Source organism: Felis catus, chromosome D3, assembly GCF_018350175.1.
Source record: "Felis catus isolate Fca126 chromosome D3, F.catus_Fca126_mat1.0, whole genome shotgun sequence".
In the NCBI taxonomy this organism is placed as follows: domain Eukaryota; kingdom Metazoa; phylum Chordata; class Mammalia; order Carnivora; family Felidae; genus Felis; species Felis catus.
Genome location: NC_058379.1, coordinates 62,624,922 through 62,642,684, shown reverse-complemented (window position 1 = coordinate 62,642,684; position 17,763 = coordinate 62,624,922). Strand labels below are relative to the sequence as shown.

Below are 17,763 nucleotides of genomic sequence, written 5' to 3'. Positions count from 1 at the left end.
CACTTTCAAATGAAGTGGTTATCACATCAATTGCAACTAAATTACACATTTCATTATTTTTATATTATTAGTCCATAAATTCTCTTACATTTAGTTGATCTCTTGTGGCAGCGTTAGGTTTGAGATCATGGTCAGAAGGTCCACTTCTTAAACTCCGGGCAAGCTTGTGATGTTTGCTCTCAACTAAATTCTCCTATAAATTATTTATAAAATTAATCAATAATGTAAACTTCATCAAAAGGAAGTTTCAATAGCCAATTAGAAATATAAAAGTAAGTAGTTGCTTACTTAAAACCATTTTAAAATAATTAACATTTTATTCTTGTTACAACTTTCATCCCCTGTGTATGTTTCTTTTAAATATCACCATATTGAGATAGGGAAACTAAATATGCCTTATGCTTCACTAGTGCCATAATATGCACATACCGTTCCAGCTTCTTAAAATATCTCATTATACCCCTCGTTCTTCATATATTCAAGGCTTTCATACCCACTCGGGTATCACCTTTACTCTAAAATCTTCCCTGACAACCCAGACTAAAGCATTCCCTCTTCCTATGAGCTACTAATGACCCTGGGACATCTGCCAGCAGTGACTGATGGAAGGGATGGTGACCATAATGCTTGAACATACATATGTATACTTGGTATGGACTATTTTAACTATAGCCAAAGCCATTAGTTTTGAAAATACTGTCTTTGCTTAAGGGATTTTTTTATTTTATTTTTATTTTGCATGTGTGAATTATCTGTTCATATCTTTTTCCTAATTTCCAATTGGCTTTCTGGTCCTTTATTACTTCAGTTTTTAAGAATCCTCAATACATTAGATACTCATCCCTTTGTCTGTGATGTAGGTCAAAAAGAGTTTCTTCCAGTTTGTCACTTGTCTTTTGACTTTGTTATAGTGTTTTGCCATGATTGTTTTAACGTAGTCACATTTATCAATCGTTTCTTTTACAGTCTCTAGATTTTGAGTCATAACATGATTACAAAGCTTTCCCTACACTGACAGTAAAGTACTAGTAAGGTTTCATTTTAATACTTAAATCCCTGATCTATTTGGAATTTTTCTCTACGTATGATGTGAAGTATGGATCTGACTTAATCTTTTTCGAAATGTATGATGTGAGGTATGGGTCTGATTTTATCTTTCTATAAATGGCTAACCAGTTCCCCACGACTATGTTCCAGTAATGAAATGCCACTAATTATCATATACTAATTTGCATGTGTACTTGGATCTATTTCTGGGCTTTTTCTGCTGTTCTATCAGTCTATCTGTGTCTATCTGTGTATGTACACGTGCTAGTACATGTGCTTATAATTACAGAAGTTTTATAGTGCTTTATTCTCCAATTCAGTAGTATAATAGCTGGGGTTTTTTTGTTGTTGTTGTTGTTAAAATATAGTCCTCTATTTGGTAAATAATCATGACTACAAACTGAACTAAATTTTTGAGCACAGGGGATAAGGAGAGTAGTTTTGGTTTTTTGTTTTAGTTTTGGATTTCTTTCTATCTTTTTAGTGTTTGCCCACTTGCATTTAAAACTTTTTTTAATTGTTTAAAAATTTTTTTTAATATTTATTTATTTTTGAGAGAGAGAGAAAGACAGAGCTCAAGCCGGAGAGAGGCAGAGAGAGAGGGAGACAGAATGTGAAGCAACCTCCAGGCTCTCATCTGTCAGCACAGTGCCTGATGTGGGGCTGGAACTCACCAGTTAGATCATGACCTGAGCCAAAGTCAGATGCTTAAACGACTGAGTCATCCAGGCGCCCCTGTTTTGTTTTGATTACAGTATCCATAATGTTAAAGCTATAATTTTTTTTTTTTAAGCTTTATTTATTTTTGAGAGAGAGTGCAAGCGGGAGAGGGGCAGAGAGAGAAGCTAGACAGGAGATCCAAAGCAGGCTCCATGCTGACAGCAGCAAGCCAGATGTGGAGCTAGAACCCAGGAACCACAAGATTGTGATGCTGGGCCGATTTTGGACACTCAACTTAGCCACCCAGGCACCCTAAAGCTATTAACTCTTGATGAGTATCTTCTTTAGAAAAGAATACACTAAAAATACAAACATCTCATTTACCGGACTTTTTGGGAGGAGTAACAGTGCTAACTAAGGTCCTGGTATAAAAAACTTTTTTTTTTTTCTTACATTTTTTTATTTTTTTACTTTTTTTTTCAACGTTTATTTATTTTTTTGGGGGGGACACAGAGAGACAGAGCATGAACGGGGGAGGGGCAGAGAGAGAGGGAGACACAGAATCGGAAACAGGCTCCAGGCTCTGAACCATCAGCCCAGAGCCTGACGCGGGGCTCGAACTCACGGACCGCGAGATCGTGACCTGGCTGAAGTCGGACGATTTACTATTGAGAGACAGGGGGAGACAGCATGAGCAGGGGAGGGGCAGAGAGGAGGAGACACAGAATCTGAAGCAGGCTCCAGGCTCTGAGCTGTCAGCACAGAGCCCGACACAGGGTGCCCAATGGACTGAGCCACCCAGGTGCCCCCAAAAATCTTTTTTACTGTTGGCCACTTTGAAGGTAAGCATAAAATATGTCCATTCATGTGTTTCAAATATCCAGAATAAAAAATATAATACCATCTTATAATGAAAATTCAGTTTCAATTTTAGACATATTAACTCGAACTTACTATACTATGCACAGGGACTGTGAAGGAATTCAGGATGTTTGTTTCTAAAAGATTTGCAAGTGACCTTTTTTTTCCTAATTTTTATGTGTTTTTCCTGCCATCTCTTCCTTTGGTGTTGGGCCATCGGTTACTACTTCCTGCTTTAATGATGTGTATTTACCTCTATCATCATGTTTTTATCTTCTAATATGCCACTTTTAATCCACTTTGGTCTGATTAGGAAGGTAACTAATCCAATTAGAAAGGTAAAAAAAATAAGAATAAGATGGTTCAGAGTGATGTAAAGGAGTTTTAAGTGTGAATATCATGGTATCCATTATGCTACTAAAAGTATTTTTTGCCTGAAACTTTCTAAATTTAAAGTCATCTAATTAATCCTCTGGTACAAAGTAAGAATTCTTCCTGTTTCCTATCCCTGAAAGTGCTATCATCTCAAACTTCCATATGTAGGTATCTCTCAAAATCATCCAAGTCACCATGATCCAAATAAAAAAGTTCTTGTAGCTACAACAATCTTCCATATTTTCCAACAAAATCAGTCTCCCTATAATTATCTATTGAGCCTACAGTTTCATTCCAGCATAAACAAACTCCCCTTCCACATGACGACAACCTTTCAAATACCTGTTCCCTAAGTTCTCAAGACTACATTCCCTAACTCTTCCAATAATCAAAATGGTTCCCCAATACTATACTCTCCTGACCTTATTTTTAGGTGTTGATACTGTAAAAGTTCACTGAACTTGACTCCAGATAGCTAAAATGCACTTATGAATTACTTTTAGGTGTCTGAATTAGTTACATACTTTTTTAAAAGAAAGTGTATGTGTGGATCCAAGTCATAATCACTGTGGAGAAACACACTTTCATAAGAAATTTGACAATAACTCACCATAGACATCTGAGGATCAGGAACCTTCACTATCTCAAAGCTTGTTAAAATTGGAGATGACTCATCACCATCCTGGGTTACAGTGTAGTAAGTTAAAAAACAGATAAAATTTAACCAAATAGTAAAAAATAATACATGATAATGCACATCCTATATATTTTAATTCTATTTAATGAACATCATTCCTCCTTTTAAAAAAAAAGTATCTTCTTTCAACTGTATTTTAAAATACATATCCATTTTTTACCTGTTGTTGCTGAGGAAATACTTTGGGAAAAATAAAATCTAACAAAAAGTTGTTACAGTTTTTAGATATATTAGATATAGAAATTAGTAGATTGTTTTTGTAAGCTTTTTTAACTGTTTATAATGATAATGGGTCAAAATTAGTATGTCCTCATTTTCCAACTTAAAACAAGAAACCACAAAGTATAATTAAAATATAATAAGTATAAATATGAATAAAATGTACAAGGGATGTGTTGCATTATTTGCAAAAACTACTGAGTAGATGTTGGTAACTTTTCAAACTATCACAATAAAGTTCCATTCAAAGAAGTCAAATTTTAGGTGTGGAGTTAATGTTGCTGAACTTTATACACAGAGACTCAGCAGCATTGCTTCTTAGAGGGACACCTCTTCAGTGCAATGCAAACCTGAATAAAAAGAATCAATCCATCAATTATTAAGAAATAAAGCTGCCTTATTTTGTTGGTATTATCATTTTTGAAGAGTATTGGCTTTTATTTTTATCCAAATCAGGCAAGAGAGGTAATTCAGCATAATAAATGTCACTGTGTACATAGTGGGAAAAGCTAAACTAATTAAGGGCAAAATTCATTTCCTCCTAACTGTACATCTTGGATCAAGTTGTTGTGTCAATTTCCAAATGCTAGTATTTCCTTTGTTAGATAATGTGCACAAAACCAGGAGAGACTGAAATAGGGGAAGTACTGTGACTTGACTTTAGTTCAATAATTGAGTCTTACAGAAAACCACAAATTCCCACAGCCGTTGTTTAACAGGCTGGTTCTCAGTCACAATACCAGAAGACACATTTATCAGCCCAACTGTGACAAGTAATCTTCACTAAGGCTATCTGTCACAAAAGACAGGTGACAAGAAAGTCTATTTCCATTAGATTCAATACACTGGCCCAGCAATCTTTACACTAAGTGGAAATATGACAGGGTAGGTAGACAGGCATTAATTTATGAGCAATTTTCAAGAAGCAGTAGAAAGGGGTCAAGAACCTTTTCAAAAATACTTGAAATTCTTCTAATTTTTGTTCTGTTATTATTTCATCTATTATCAAAGCTGTCTCTCAAAAGATTCTTCACATCTCTTATGTTTGAAAGTACCATTTCCATTATCATGTTTTTGCAATATAAACTCCACATAGGCAGGAAATAATGCTTTAAATTATATGATATATAGTATAAAATGTAAAATGTGAGTTTATTAAAGTGTATTAGTGACAAAATAATTTCACTCATCTGTATTTCCCACTGTTTTTAATGCAGTTTTTCTAATGAATTAATAAACAATGTTAAATAGTCTACCTTCCTAATGTCTTTTTACCAAAGACTATCATTTATAAAATAAAAAGCTGAAACAAGTTAACTTTTCCTAACCTTTTATTAAAGAGAAGGGGTACAAGCCTAAGAGAAAAAGATATATGGTAACTTGAAAAGTATCAAAAAAATGATCATAAATGAACTATATAAACCTTAAAACTCCATTACAAAAAGATCTTTCAAATAATTTATAGTTATAAAAAGATGTATATTTTCAAAAATCACTGAGACAGCTTTAATAAATAACACTAGAGCGTAAATATAATTTAGAAGTGCTGCCTCTAATAAACAAATATACTGCATATAACTATATACTAGAAGAAATATTATTCTATTATGCCATGTATCAAAAAGTCTGTCCTCACCCACGATGATTTAAGCACCTAAGTATTTCCACAATAATACCTGGTTTACGTAGTTCTGAACTATGCATGCAATTATTTCTATAGTGCTTAAATTAAGACCCTTCAACAAGCATTAAAGGCACAGATATTTTTCATCTAGCTACATATCAAACATACACGTATTTTCTTCTGCATAATGAGCAGACCAGAACAAATCCATAAGTGCGTACTTGTTATCACTGTCAGATAACATGGGTTTCTTAATTCTGCATTAATTATATATAAAAAATACATATTTAGAATGGCTTTCATAAGCATACTTATGTAAGGATCACATATACAATTCTAACACATTATATATGCTTACTCAAATAAGAAGTATACCTTTAATTTTCAACACCTTATCACTTAAAAAAATTATTCTTTTTATTTTTCAAATGAATATCAATTGTTAACAAAGCTATTGCTTTAATGTCCTACTTGTCAATTTACAAAACAATTAATCAAAAAGTTTTTAATCTGTTGCATATTTATTGAATTCTGGAACCCAGAACTCCATTACATGAATGATCGGTTTTTGTAATCTTGTTGTAGCTATATGATCTGATTTGTGTATACACAAACAGCTGCGGCTGACAGCTGTCTGCTGCTATCCTGCAACCAAATAATTCATCTCAGCAGGTACAACGGTAATTTTTTTTAATGTTTCCCCTCCCCTCTACTTCAGAGACTATAAACAGTTCCAAGACAAATACCTTTTCATAATAAACAATACCATATTCCTTATCATCACACTTGACACATCGAAACTCAACCATCAGGTACATGAAATTAGAACTTCGTTTTTCACTCTAAAAAAAAAAAAAAGATTTTTATGAAAAATAATGATCTTCAACATTCCTTTAAAGGATCAGTAATACATCATTATTTCCAATTCAGTAATACATGACCTATCAAGTACAACTTAAAATGTAGTAAATTTTTATTGCATTATTATAAACACACTGTTTTATACAGTACTGCTATTTTATTTTATATAGCACCATTGTTTTATAAAGTAGTGTCTACTATTCTCCTATAACTCCCTCCTCAAAGTCAATGACATTTCTGGTTTATTCTAGTGGGATTATATTATATAAAATCTTGGAAGGTATTTTATATACATTTTCATGAAAACTATTTTAGAAATAAAGATGTTTTGTACTTCTAATTTAAGCAAATAACTGTTTATCCTTAAACCATATGTCTAAGTATGTAAATTAAGTAAAGTATATAATTAAAAACAGAAGCTATTTGAGCTTCCCAGATACAACCTTTACAAGTTATTCACAATTCACAAATGGTCTTAAGATAACTGGCAATCATTTATACATTTTTATCAATATACTTTAAATATACTGGGAAATAGTTACTTTTCTCCAACATAAAAAAATATTGCATGTATAAATGTGTCCTCTTAAGGAAAAAGCAAATACTAGGACAATAATAAAGTGAAAATAAAGTCTAAAAGGGTGATAAGTCTTAACCCAGTTTTAAAAATGGTATTAAATCTGTATGTATAAAATCATAAAGGTCTAAAGAAGTCACTTAAATTGTTCAGCTTTATGAAGCATATAATAGTCTAATTATGGTAATGGCAATGCGCTCCTATCTTTTAAAGAAGGGAAGGTGAGTAAGGCTGGACAAAGTAAGCTGTGACACAGCTTCTTCTACACTCAAGGGTATCTAAGTTGAAGAACAGAAAAATGAAAACACTTTAACTATTTTAGGAATGTAACTATTATAAAAATTCAAAAAATAAATTTTTCTTTCAGTTTCAGTATGAAAATGTATTATGAATAAATTTAGAAAAGATGCCCAGTTTATTCATACTGAATGTAAGTATTGTTAAACAAAACACTCATTTTTTTAAATAAACAATAGTAGAATTTAACTTTTATAAGTGTTCATTGTAAATTAAAAATTTCTCTCTTTCAACCTGCTAAAAAAACATTCACAGAATATAAAATAAGTCAGTTATGCCCTGTGGTAATCACAGTAAATTAGGCATATCACAAAAATTGAAATTCCTCTCTCCTAATGTGATTAAAATAATTGTTCTCTCTATTACCCAGACACAGAATGTTAGGCCAAACATGTACTATGTCAGTGCAAATATATAAAAAAGAAAAGAAAATTTTGTTCTAACTTTCGGAGTTTCACGGAAGCCATCTTTTAATTAAACATATTTTGGGCCAGTAAACAAGATTAAAAAACAAACAAATTACTTTGAACCATGTAACTTCACAAAGGGTGCAGAGTGCTGTACGTAGTACATAATACACACTGTATGTTAACTGGGGAGAATTAGTAACAATGACTTAAGATTACTGAAATAAACAGGTAGCACTGGGTTGAAAGAATCCAATACTGAATTGAACATAAATATATGCTGCCAAATGGAGAAAGAGAACACCCAAAAGAGGCATCAAGTTTAACACAGGCTTCACTTGTATAATACTCAGTACACTAAGGATAACTTATACCTACTTCATGGTTTGAGAGAACATTAAAATTAAAGAAAAACAGGTATCTCAAATTTCCCAATTATTACCATAGAACTCACAACTACAGGTTATCCTAAATGCTCTCACATTTCTAAGTTATCTGTCAATAAACAATGCTTCTCAAAAAGTTTGACTTAGAGGGCTGCCTGGTGGCTCAGTCACTTAAGCTGAGGTCACCATCTCATGGTTCCTGGGATCAAGCCGCAAGTCGAACTCCATGCTGGCAGCACAGAGCATGCTTAGGATTCTATCTTACTCTCTCTCTGCCCCTCCCCCATTCATGCACACATGCACATGCTCTCTCATAATAAGATAAAGTTAAAAAAAAACAAAGTTTGAGTTAGTAATATGGAAAAAATATTTTGTAAGAAAACAAAATGCAAAAAACGAGGGATACAACCCACCTCATTTATCATTTCTATTTCTCTAAATGTCAATCTGTCCAGCCAGTCTACTTTCACCATGTGTCCTTGTCGATGAGCTTTGGTGAGCTGCAGAACAAATACAATGAAGAAAATTTTAACATAGATTTCACAGAAAGGAGAATAAAAATGGTAATGATCATCAACATGATAGTGGGAAAAAGTGCAATAAGACATTAAAAAGGAAATAAATGGCATAAGAATTTCAAAGAAAGAAATGAAACTGCCTTTATCTGCACATGACATGATTATCTATGTAGAAAATAAAGAAAGATCAAAAAAACTCCAGGAACTAATAAGCAATTATATAGTAAAGTTGCATGATTCAAGGTTAATATATGAAAGTCAATCCCTTTCCTACATACCAATAATAAGTCAAATCTGAAATTAAAAACCCAGTATCATTTACATCAGCACCCCAAAAATGAGACTGGTATAAATCGAACAAAACGTGATCTACATGAAGAAACTTACAAAAATCTGTGGAACAAAATCCAAGAACTAAATAAATGGAGAGATATTCTGCTCATGGATAGGATGGTTCAATACTGTAAAGATGTCAGTATCTCCCAACTTGATCTATAGAATCAATATAATCCCAGTCAAAATTACAGCAAGACATTTTGTAGATGTCAACTGATTCTAAAGTTTATATGGAGTGGCAAAAGACCAAGAATAGCCAACATAATACTGAAGAAGAACAAAATTGAAGGACTGACACTACCCAACTTGAAGATTAATATAAAGCTACAGTAATCAAGACAGTTTGGTTTTGGCAAAAGAATAGATGAATAAATCATGTAAACAAAACCCAGAACCCAGAACTAGACTCCATAAAGACAGACATATGATCTTTGGCAAAGGAACAGGGACAACATAATGGAGCAAAGACAGTCTTCTCAACAAATGGTGATGGAACAAGTGGACATCTACATGCAAAAAAATGCATCTAGACACAGAACTCACACACAAAAATTAAATTAGAATAGATTATACACCTAAATGTGAAATGCAAAATTATAAAATTCCTAGGAGATAATATAGGAGAAAACTAGATGAACTTGGGTATGGAGGTGATTTTTTTTAAATGCAATACAAAGGCGCAATCCATGAAAGAGATCACTGACAAGCTGGACTTCATTAAAATTAGAAAAACTTCTGCTCTGTGAAAGACACTGTTAAGAAAATGAGAAACTAAGCCACAGATTAGGAGAAAATATTTGCAAAAGACCTGATAAAGGACTGTTATGAAAAATATACAAAGAACTCCTAAAATTCAGCAAGAAAATAAGCAACTTAATTAAGAAAAATGTGCCAAAGAACCTTAACAGACAACTCATCAAAGAAAACACATAGATGGCAAATGATCAATATGTCATCAAGGAAATGCAAGTTAAAACAAGATAACACTTGGGGCACCTAGGTGGCTCAGTCCGTTGAGTGTCTGACTCTTGATTTCAGCTCACGTCATGATCTTAAAGTCATGAAAATGAGCCACCAAACCAGGCTCTGTGCTGGGCCTGGAGCCTGCTTGAGATTGTTGGTTCTCGTTCTCTTTAAAAAAAAAAAAAAAGAAAGAAAGAAAAACAAACAAAAAAAAAAAGATACCACTAAACACCTATTAGAATGGCCAAAATCTGTAAAACCCTACAACACCACATTCAGATAAAGAACAGGAAGAAATAGAACAGGAAGAAAATGCAGAAATGGAACAGGAAGTGTCATTCACTGCTGGAAATTGGTTGCTACACGGGGAATGTAAAATAGTACAGCCACTTTAGAAGACAGTGTGGCAGTTTCTTACAAATTAAACATAATCTGGAGCACTTGGGTGGCTCAGTTAAGGGTTTGGCTCTTGATTTTGGCGCAGGTGATGATCTCATGGTTTATGAGTTCAAGCCCTGCATTGGGCGCTGCACTGATAGCATGAAGCTTGTTTGGGATTCTCTCTTTCCCTCTCTCTCTGCCTCACCCCTGCTCCCTCTCTCTCTCTCTCTCTCTCTCCAAATAAATAAACTTAAAAAAATAAAAAAAAAAAAAACATACTCTTACCATAAAATCCAGGAAATGTATTCCTTGGTATTCACCCAAAGGAGTTAAAAATATGTCCACACAAAAGTCTGCATATGGATGTTTATAGCAGCTTAATTCATAATTGCTAATATTTAGAAGAACTAAAACGTGCTTCATAGATAAATAAATAAACGTGGTACATTCAGACGATGTAAAATTACTCAGTACTAACAAGAAAAGAGCTATCAAGCCATAAAAAGATGTGGAGGAACCTGAAGTGCACATTACTAAATGAGAAAGCCAACCTGAAAAAAACTACACAGCATGCATACTATATGATTCCAACTATATGACATCTGAACAAGGTAAAACTATGGAGACAATAGAAAGATAACTGGTTGCTTCAGGTTGCAAAGGAAGAGGAATCAATAGGTGCAACAGAGAACTTCTAGGGCAGTGAGGCTACTCTGTACAATACTATAATGATGGATAAAGGTCATTATACGTTTGTCCAAGTCCACTGAATATACAACACCAGAAGTGAACCCTGTGGAAAACTATGAACTTTGGGTGTTTATGATGTGTCAATACAGATTCATCAATTAAAACAAATGTACCACTCTGGTAGAGGATGCTGATAATGGGGGAGGCTACACAGATATGGGGGCAGAGGGTATATGGGAACTCTGTATCTTCCTATTAATATCACGATGAACCTAATATTTCTCTACAAAAATAAAATATTTAAAAAGTCTTTTAAAAAAATGGATAGTAATGTCACCTTCACATTTGACACGTTCCTATACATAATAGAAACCGTATACAACTATCAGGATAACAGATGGACTTGGCTAGAGACTAATCATCTACGATTTTTAGAGAAAAACAATTTTCAAACATTTTATTTAAAGGTCCATAATTTGCCAATCTAAACATGTTAAAAAATTGGGGCGCCTGGGTGGCGCAGTCGGTTAAGCGTCCGACTTCAGCCAGGTCACAATCTCGTGGTCCGTGAGTTCGAGCCCCGCGTCGGGCTCTGGGCTGATGGCTCGGAGCCTGGAGCCTGTTTCCAATTCTGTGTCTCCCTCTCTCTCTGCCCCTCCCCCGTTCATGCTGTGTCTTTCTCTGTCCCAAAAATAAATTAAACTGTTGAAAAAATAAATAAATAAATAAATAAATAAATAAATAAATAAATAAATAAATAAATAAAAAGAATTATATTCGCACACACTTTGCAGCATGTTCCAAACTGGTTTTTAAAATTAATGAAAATATAAAGGGTCATATTACATGCTTTACACTTATGAACAAAGTAATGGTAAAAACCAGTAATTAGAGTTTATATTCCTAGACATATATAGCAAGAAGGAAGAGGAAAATAACATTTATTCACATACCAAATTTTTGGCACTTTTTATAACCTAACCACACTATAAAATAAATAGTTCTGACCCCAATTTGCAGATGATTATCAACTACTACAGTAGAGCGGCAGAATGAGGAGTTAAAGCCCAGGTCTATATGATCCTGAAGTCCATGTTCCTTCCACCAGGTTTTGCTACCCACTCTAATATGCACTCTTAGTAAGACATTTAAGTTCAACTAATTTTTGTAACTTATTAAATACTAATTTCATATTTATGTTATTGTGGTTGATTCTCCACTAGTTTCCTTTGAGGAAAGAATTAGCAATAGCAGGCTAAGTTTAGATGTGGGAGAATGTGGTGGGGCTCCTTCTTTCCCTTACTAAATCATCAGACAAATCATAAATTTTCTGGGGTCATTTTCATTAGTTCCAGAATTCATGTCTACTAATACATATTACTTCCTATATGGCATATTCCAAATGCCCCCATTTGAATAGTAAAGGTGACCATTCTCAAATTTACAACGAAGAATGTCAATGGTTAAGATGGTAGTACCATAAACTTGGTAAAGCACGAGGACAAGTTTAATTATCCTAAATTCACATTTTTGCATCTTTATTTGCAATACAGAAAATTTAGACATAAAGAAATGTAAATGTCCATCTTAAACTATTAAGTAAATTATGATACATGTACACTATGGAATACTATGTACCCTGACATGGAAAAATCACTGTTTCCATTGAATGCAAAAGTGACTGCCAAAAGAGAGATACCACTTATACTATGACTGCTTACCAGTTTGTCTCCTGCATCAGACTCTGAAATTGCAAGAAATTCTATGTTCTATAAAACTAATTCTGTTTGAATTAGTTTTATAATTTCTGCAGAATTAGAAAGTTGCTATTTAAAATGTCTACTAGCCATCTGCACTATTTACCTATTACTACGTAACAAAGCACTCAGTTTAAGGCACTGAGTGCCTTAAAACAATATTCAGTTTTTTTATTTCTGATACTTCAAGAAGTCAAGAAGCCATCTTCTTGTGAGACACCTAGATTTTTTTTTTTTTCTATTGGCCTACCAGTGTCTCAACAGTCTACTGTCATATTGGTGGCTGGAGCTAGAATGTTCATGATAGCTTGCTTCACTCACACGTTTAATACATTTGTGGGAAAAAGTGCATTCAACTGGGAAACCAGGATGGGTGGGCCTCTCTCTTTCTGCATCTACTCTCAGTGCTTTTTCCCTCTCCAGGTAGTCTTTCAATATAGTCAGCACAATAGGATACCAGACTTCTCACATATAGCTCACTGTCCCAAAAGTGAAAAACAGAAGCTTATCAAACTGTCTTAAGGTTTAGGCCTGGAAGAGACATAGCATCACTTCAGCAGGACTGTATCAGTTAAAATGAGTCACAGCACTAATGCAGATCCCAATGTGGAACAGAAGGGTAGAAGTATCAGGAGGCATCACTGAGGGTGTTTTTTAGAGACTAGTTAGCACAGCACTTATTGGAAAGCCCACGCGTACCATGTAGTTGATTGCTCAATTGCAAAACAGCAGTGGGAGAGACTCTGCAGAAGGCAGTCAACTCTTACCTAGATTTCAAGCAATAGGCAAAGTCTAGAAATAGTTATCACAATTCCTAAGTCCTGTTTTCCTCTCCAAAATGATCTCCTACAACTTACACACTATACTCCAGTCACCCCTTTTGTTCTTCAAACTTTTATAAAGGCATTTTACTTTGAAGACTCAACATGGATGAAATGATTAAGTATTAGAGGAAAAAAATTTTACTACAAGTTTTATAAAATTTTATAAAATTGTAAAGCACTATGCACAATATAAGCAACTATCATAATTAGACCATAATCTACGTCATTTCATTTCTTATAGGTGCTGATAACAATAGAGACAAACTTGGATGATTTTCACCAGTCCAAAGCTGCTGGTTATCTCCAGTCTGGGAACTTTCACAGTAACTAAAAAACAAAAATGAACTTTAACAGGAGCATCTGGGTGGCACAGTCCATTAAGCATCCAGCTCTTGACTTTGTCTCAGGTCATGATCTCACAGTTCCTAAGTCTGAGCTCCACATCGACCCCGCAATGTGCCCTGCATCAGGCTATGCACTGACAGCACAAAGCCTACTTGGAATTCTCTCTTTCTCTCTCTCTCTCTCTCTCTCTCTCTCTCTCTCTCTCTCTCTCTCACACACACACACACACACACACACACAAAATAAATAAACTTTTAAAAAAATGAACTTAAACTTATATTTCATTTTGGGTCTGAAATGTCAGTGACCTAGATCTTTCAAAGGAGCAAATCTGCATTCTGTTAAATAGCAGGATAAAACCAGTACAGTCTGTTTCAAATTGCTTGTAAAGAAATAATCCTCACTAGGGTGCCCATCCTAGGAAGGAGATAGGTCAACAAATCAATGAAAGTGTCATTTTCACTTTTTAAGGAACACAGGTTTCTACAGAGAAACTTAGAAAACACAGAGAATTCAGAGAGAAACCCACTGTCATAGAAGTAATAGCAAAATTACTAGCTCTAACTTCTCCAAAATTACAGCAATGGATTTTAAAGTCTATTTAAATAAAAAAAAAAAAAATCTGTAAGAAGCAAGTAACAACATGCCCAAGAAACTGCCTGGAGGACTAACCAACCATGTATTATCAGATGTGATGAGAAGGCAGAAACAAGGTCTCAGATTAGTAGGTGTTCAATACAAGTACTAAGAACAGAACTAAAAGTAGGCCAATTTGCTGCCCTGCATATGAACTAAGAACAGTTGGGAAAACAAATGCCAAATCTGACAGTCATCCCTGGGAATACCGACTTTGTGATCACAACTCACCGTTCATCTCTCCTTATCTGTTTTACTAGATATATTTCTATCTGCTCTATTAGACTATAAGCTTCCTGAGTGCTAAAACTATGAGGGTTGATAGAACCTAGCATTTACTCAATGAATATATCTGTTGAAAAGCCTTCTAATGTAAAAGGGTGATAGATGGAAAACAAATGTTTGTATACTTCAGAATTCTGCTTCAGACTTGTGGGGAGTGGATGGGAAACACGGTATCAGAGAAAGGGGTAACACTCAAAAGGAAACTGAAGAGAAGAATGATTCATGCCATTGGGTCACTTTTCCATAGTATTTATTGAAAGGGCGGGCCTACGCCTGCCTACTCCATCTTGTTCTGTGTCCTTCACCTTGACCACGCCTCCTCTCCTTGAGTAACCTCCCACTCACCCGTTCAAACTTCCAGATCAAAACACGTCCCGGCGACCTGCCCTTCCCCAGCCAATTTGCTGAGGCCACAGCCATTACCTCACCAACTGCCCCTAGACCCCAATAAAACCTTTGTGCTTTTGAAACTCTCGCTCTCTCTCCCCGGTATCTCACCACTGCGTTGGTGCAGGTAGGGGATTGAGCTCGAGCTCGAGCAAGCTCGAATAAAGGCTCTTTTGCTTTTGCATGGGACTCGGCTCCCTGGTGGTTTTTGGGGATCATGAATTCTGGGCATAACATTTATATACTCTCAACATAAATATATAGTACTTGATTGCTATTGTAAGTTACAAACTTCCATTAGGTCCTCTGCTCTGGAGGGAAGCACAGAATATTGAACAACAGAAGCAAGTTCCTGCCCTCATAGAACTTAAGGGTAGGAAGGGGTGAGTCAATCATATGGTAAATGTCTATATGTGTATCAACAAATTGACACACTGATGTAAAAGTACTGAACAGGATGCTGTGACACAAAATAATAGGTAGTCTTAAGAAGGCTTCTCAAGCACCTAACATTTAAGCAGGCACTTCAAACATAAAGGAATCAGCCAAACAAAAAGAATGAAACTTCCAGGGCAGAGGAAATGGCTGTTAGCATCAAAATAAGCTTGATATGCTCAGACATTAAAGAAACAGGAGGAAGGTAGTCCTCAGTGAACATTTAATTAAATAAATCAAGCTATCTTTAAGGTGGAGGGTAGAAAGATCTATATATACATAAGACGCTTACTGGGAATCTGCTTTCTTGAGGTTCATCAATATCTAGATTTTTCCTTATAGTAGATACTATACTTAAAGCCTAAAGAGGGAAAGGAAAGAATAAGGACTAAAAAGCAATGTTTATTTCAAGTCCGCCCAGGAATCTGTGAGGAGGAGGAGGAAGAGACTCACTCACAAGGAAAATGGAGAGAAAGGATTTCTGCTTTACAAATATTCCTTGGCCAATTTCTTCCATATTCATACACCTACTTTATCTTTACAAAAGACATCAATCAACATGTATTTATCAAACAATATCAGATACATGGCTTAAGTTCACAAGTGCCATGAAAGGGGATTACTTTTATTTATTAATATGATAGGCAAAGATAGGATAAAATAGGCAGAGAGGGAAAGGTTAGGACCTGAGGTCCCTGGGTGGGGGAAAAACGCACGTTTTAAAACAATGCTGGGAGCTTTGGATCAAGAGCAAAATCCCTCAAACATAAAGTTCCTCCTGAGAATGTGACAGACACCACTTACCCCTCCCCTTTGCCCCCCTCTTCCTCCCCACCTCAGGCTTCTCTATGACAAAAGACCTGACTAAAAATAAGTAGAGCATAAATGACCCACAAGGAACAGTATGGCCACAGACCACCCCTCATACAACAAAAACCCAATTAAAAAGGAATGACTAGGCATTTAGAGTTACCAAGCCAATAAGGATAGAGTCTGAGAAGGAACAAGGGGAAAGAAAAGAGGCCAACAAAAACCTTATAAAACATGAGAAGGAAAGCTGGTAAAAGCAAGTAAGAAGAGCCAGCAAGATGTCTGAGGCCAGATACTCCCCTTGCATGCTTCTGGCTTCTGCAATCTTGCTTGCCTCTTGCATCAGCGAGCAGCCAGGAACCAGAAGGTTGACTATACTAGTCCCACCCAACCTGGAAGCACATATGTATAAAAGATTAGTAAAACCCAAAATGGAGGCTCAGCCCTTGGAAGTGACCCCACTGGCCAGCACAGGTGCGAAATAAACAGTCTTTTCTGATTCCTGAGTGCTTGTAGCTGTTCTCTTCCTGGGCTCCGAGTATTTGGAACAAATACAAAGTCCCTTGCCTATAGTCTCAGGCATTCATTTTCAGATGCCCCCTCTCTGTAAAGAGAGGTTCATACTATTCCTCCTTTCTGATCTCATACTTTAATAAACTTTTGCATGCAGCTAATTTTATTGTGTGTCCATCTCTTCATTCTTCGAAGTGGCGAGACAGTACAACCTGGGTGCTGAGGTAAAAAATCCTGCAACATTAGAGATGACATGATTGCATAAAGAGTTTAGTATGTAGCTGGAAAACAAGATGAACACACCTAAGACAGAATATAACTGATAAAATAAAAGAATTCAAAGATGTACACCAAACTTTAATCCTGATTTTAAGCACCCGCATATACCTTATGACTATGTCTGATAACATGGAAATATAGTATATGAGCAAATCAAATTAGCAATCTAAATATGACTCAGAAAAATCCTCCTTTTTTATTTTCAAGCCAACAGAAAATTTAAAGTGGATAATGGCTTTACAACAGCACAGATTCACAAACATTTTGAATATTCAACCATAGAGGACTGCTGAAATTCATTATGGCATATCCATCCACAGCATGCAAATTCCTGTAGTCTTTAAAAATCATGTTGTATACGTGATGAGGGAGCATGGGGCAAGCTGAGGGCAAGGTGCAGGCTAACAGCACCTTCCCTCCCAGGTGGGACAGTATGATATTTCTTGGACATTCATGACTATCCAAAAATGGGAAAGGAGAAAAAACAAATGGTTAAACTCATAAGAGTCTCCATCAGTTTACCAGAAAAAGGCAATCCCATCCATCATAGCCTAAAGTCCAGGAACTCCCTACTGTCTCAATGTTAATGCTTT

The 17,763-nt window shown here is 35.3% G+C and overlaps 1 protein-coding gene across 1 annotated transcript in view; it reads right to left on the bottom strand.

Moving 5' to 3' along the window:
* The window catches only part of PIK3C3 (phosphatidylinositol 3-kinase catalytic subunit type 3), a 142,534-nt gene that overhangs the window by 93,108 nt on the left and 31,663 nt on the right, over positions 1-17,763 (bottom strand). The window contains exons 5-8 of the mRNA XM_003995149.6: positions 8,425-8,511; positions 6,230-6,325; positions 3,554-3,625; positions 89-193 (exon numbers count right to left, since the gene is read on the bottom strand). Of these exons, the coding sequence (XP_003995198.1) occupies positions 89-193; positions 3,554-3,625; positions 6,230-6,325; positions 8,425-8,511 (360 nt within the window). The remainder of the gene's footprint in view (positions 1-88; positions 194-3,553; positions 3,626-6,229; positions 6,326-8,424; positions 8,512-17,763) is intronic.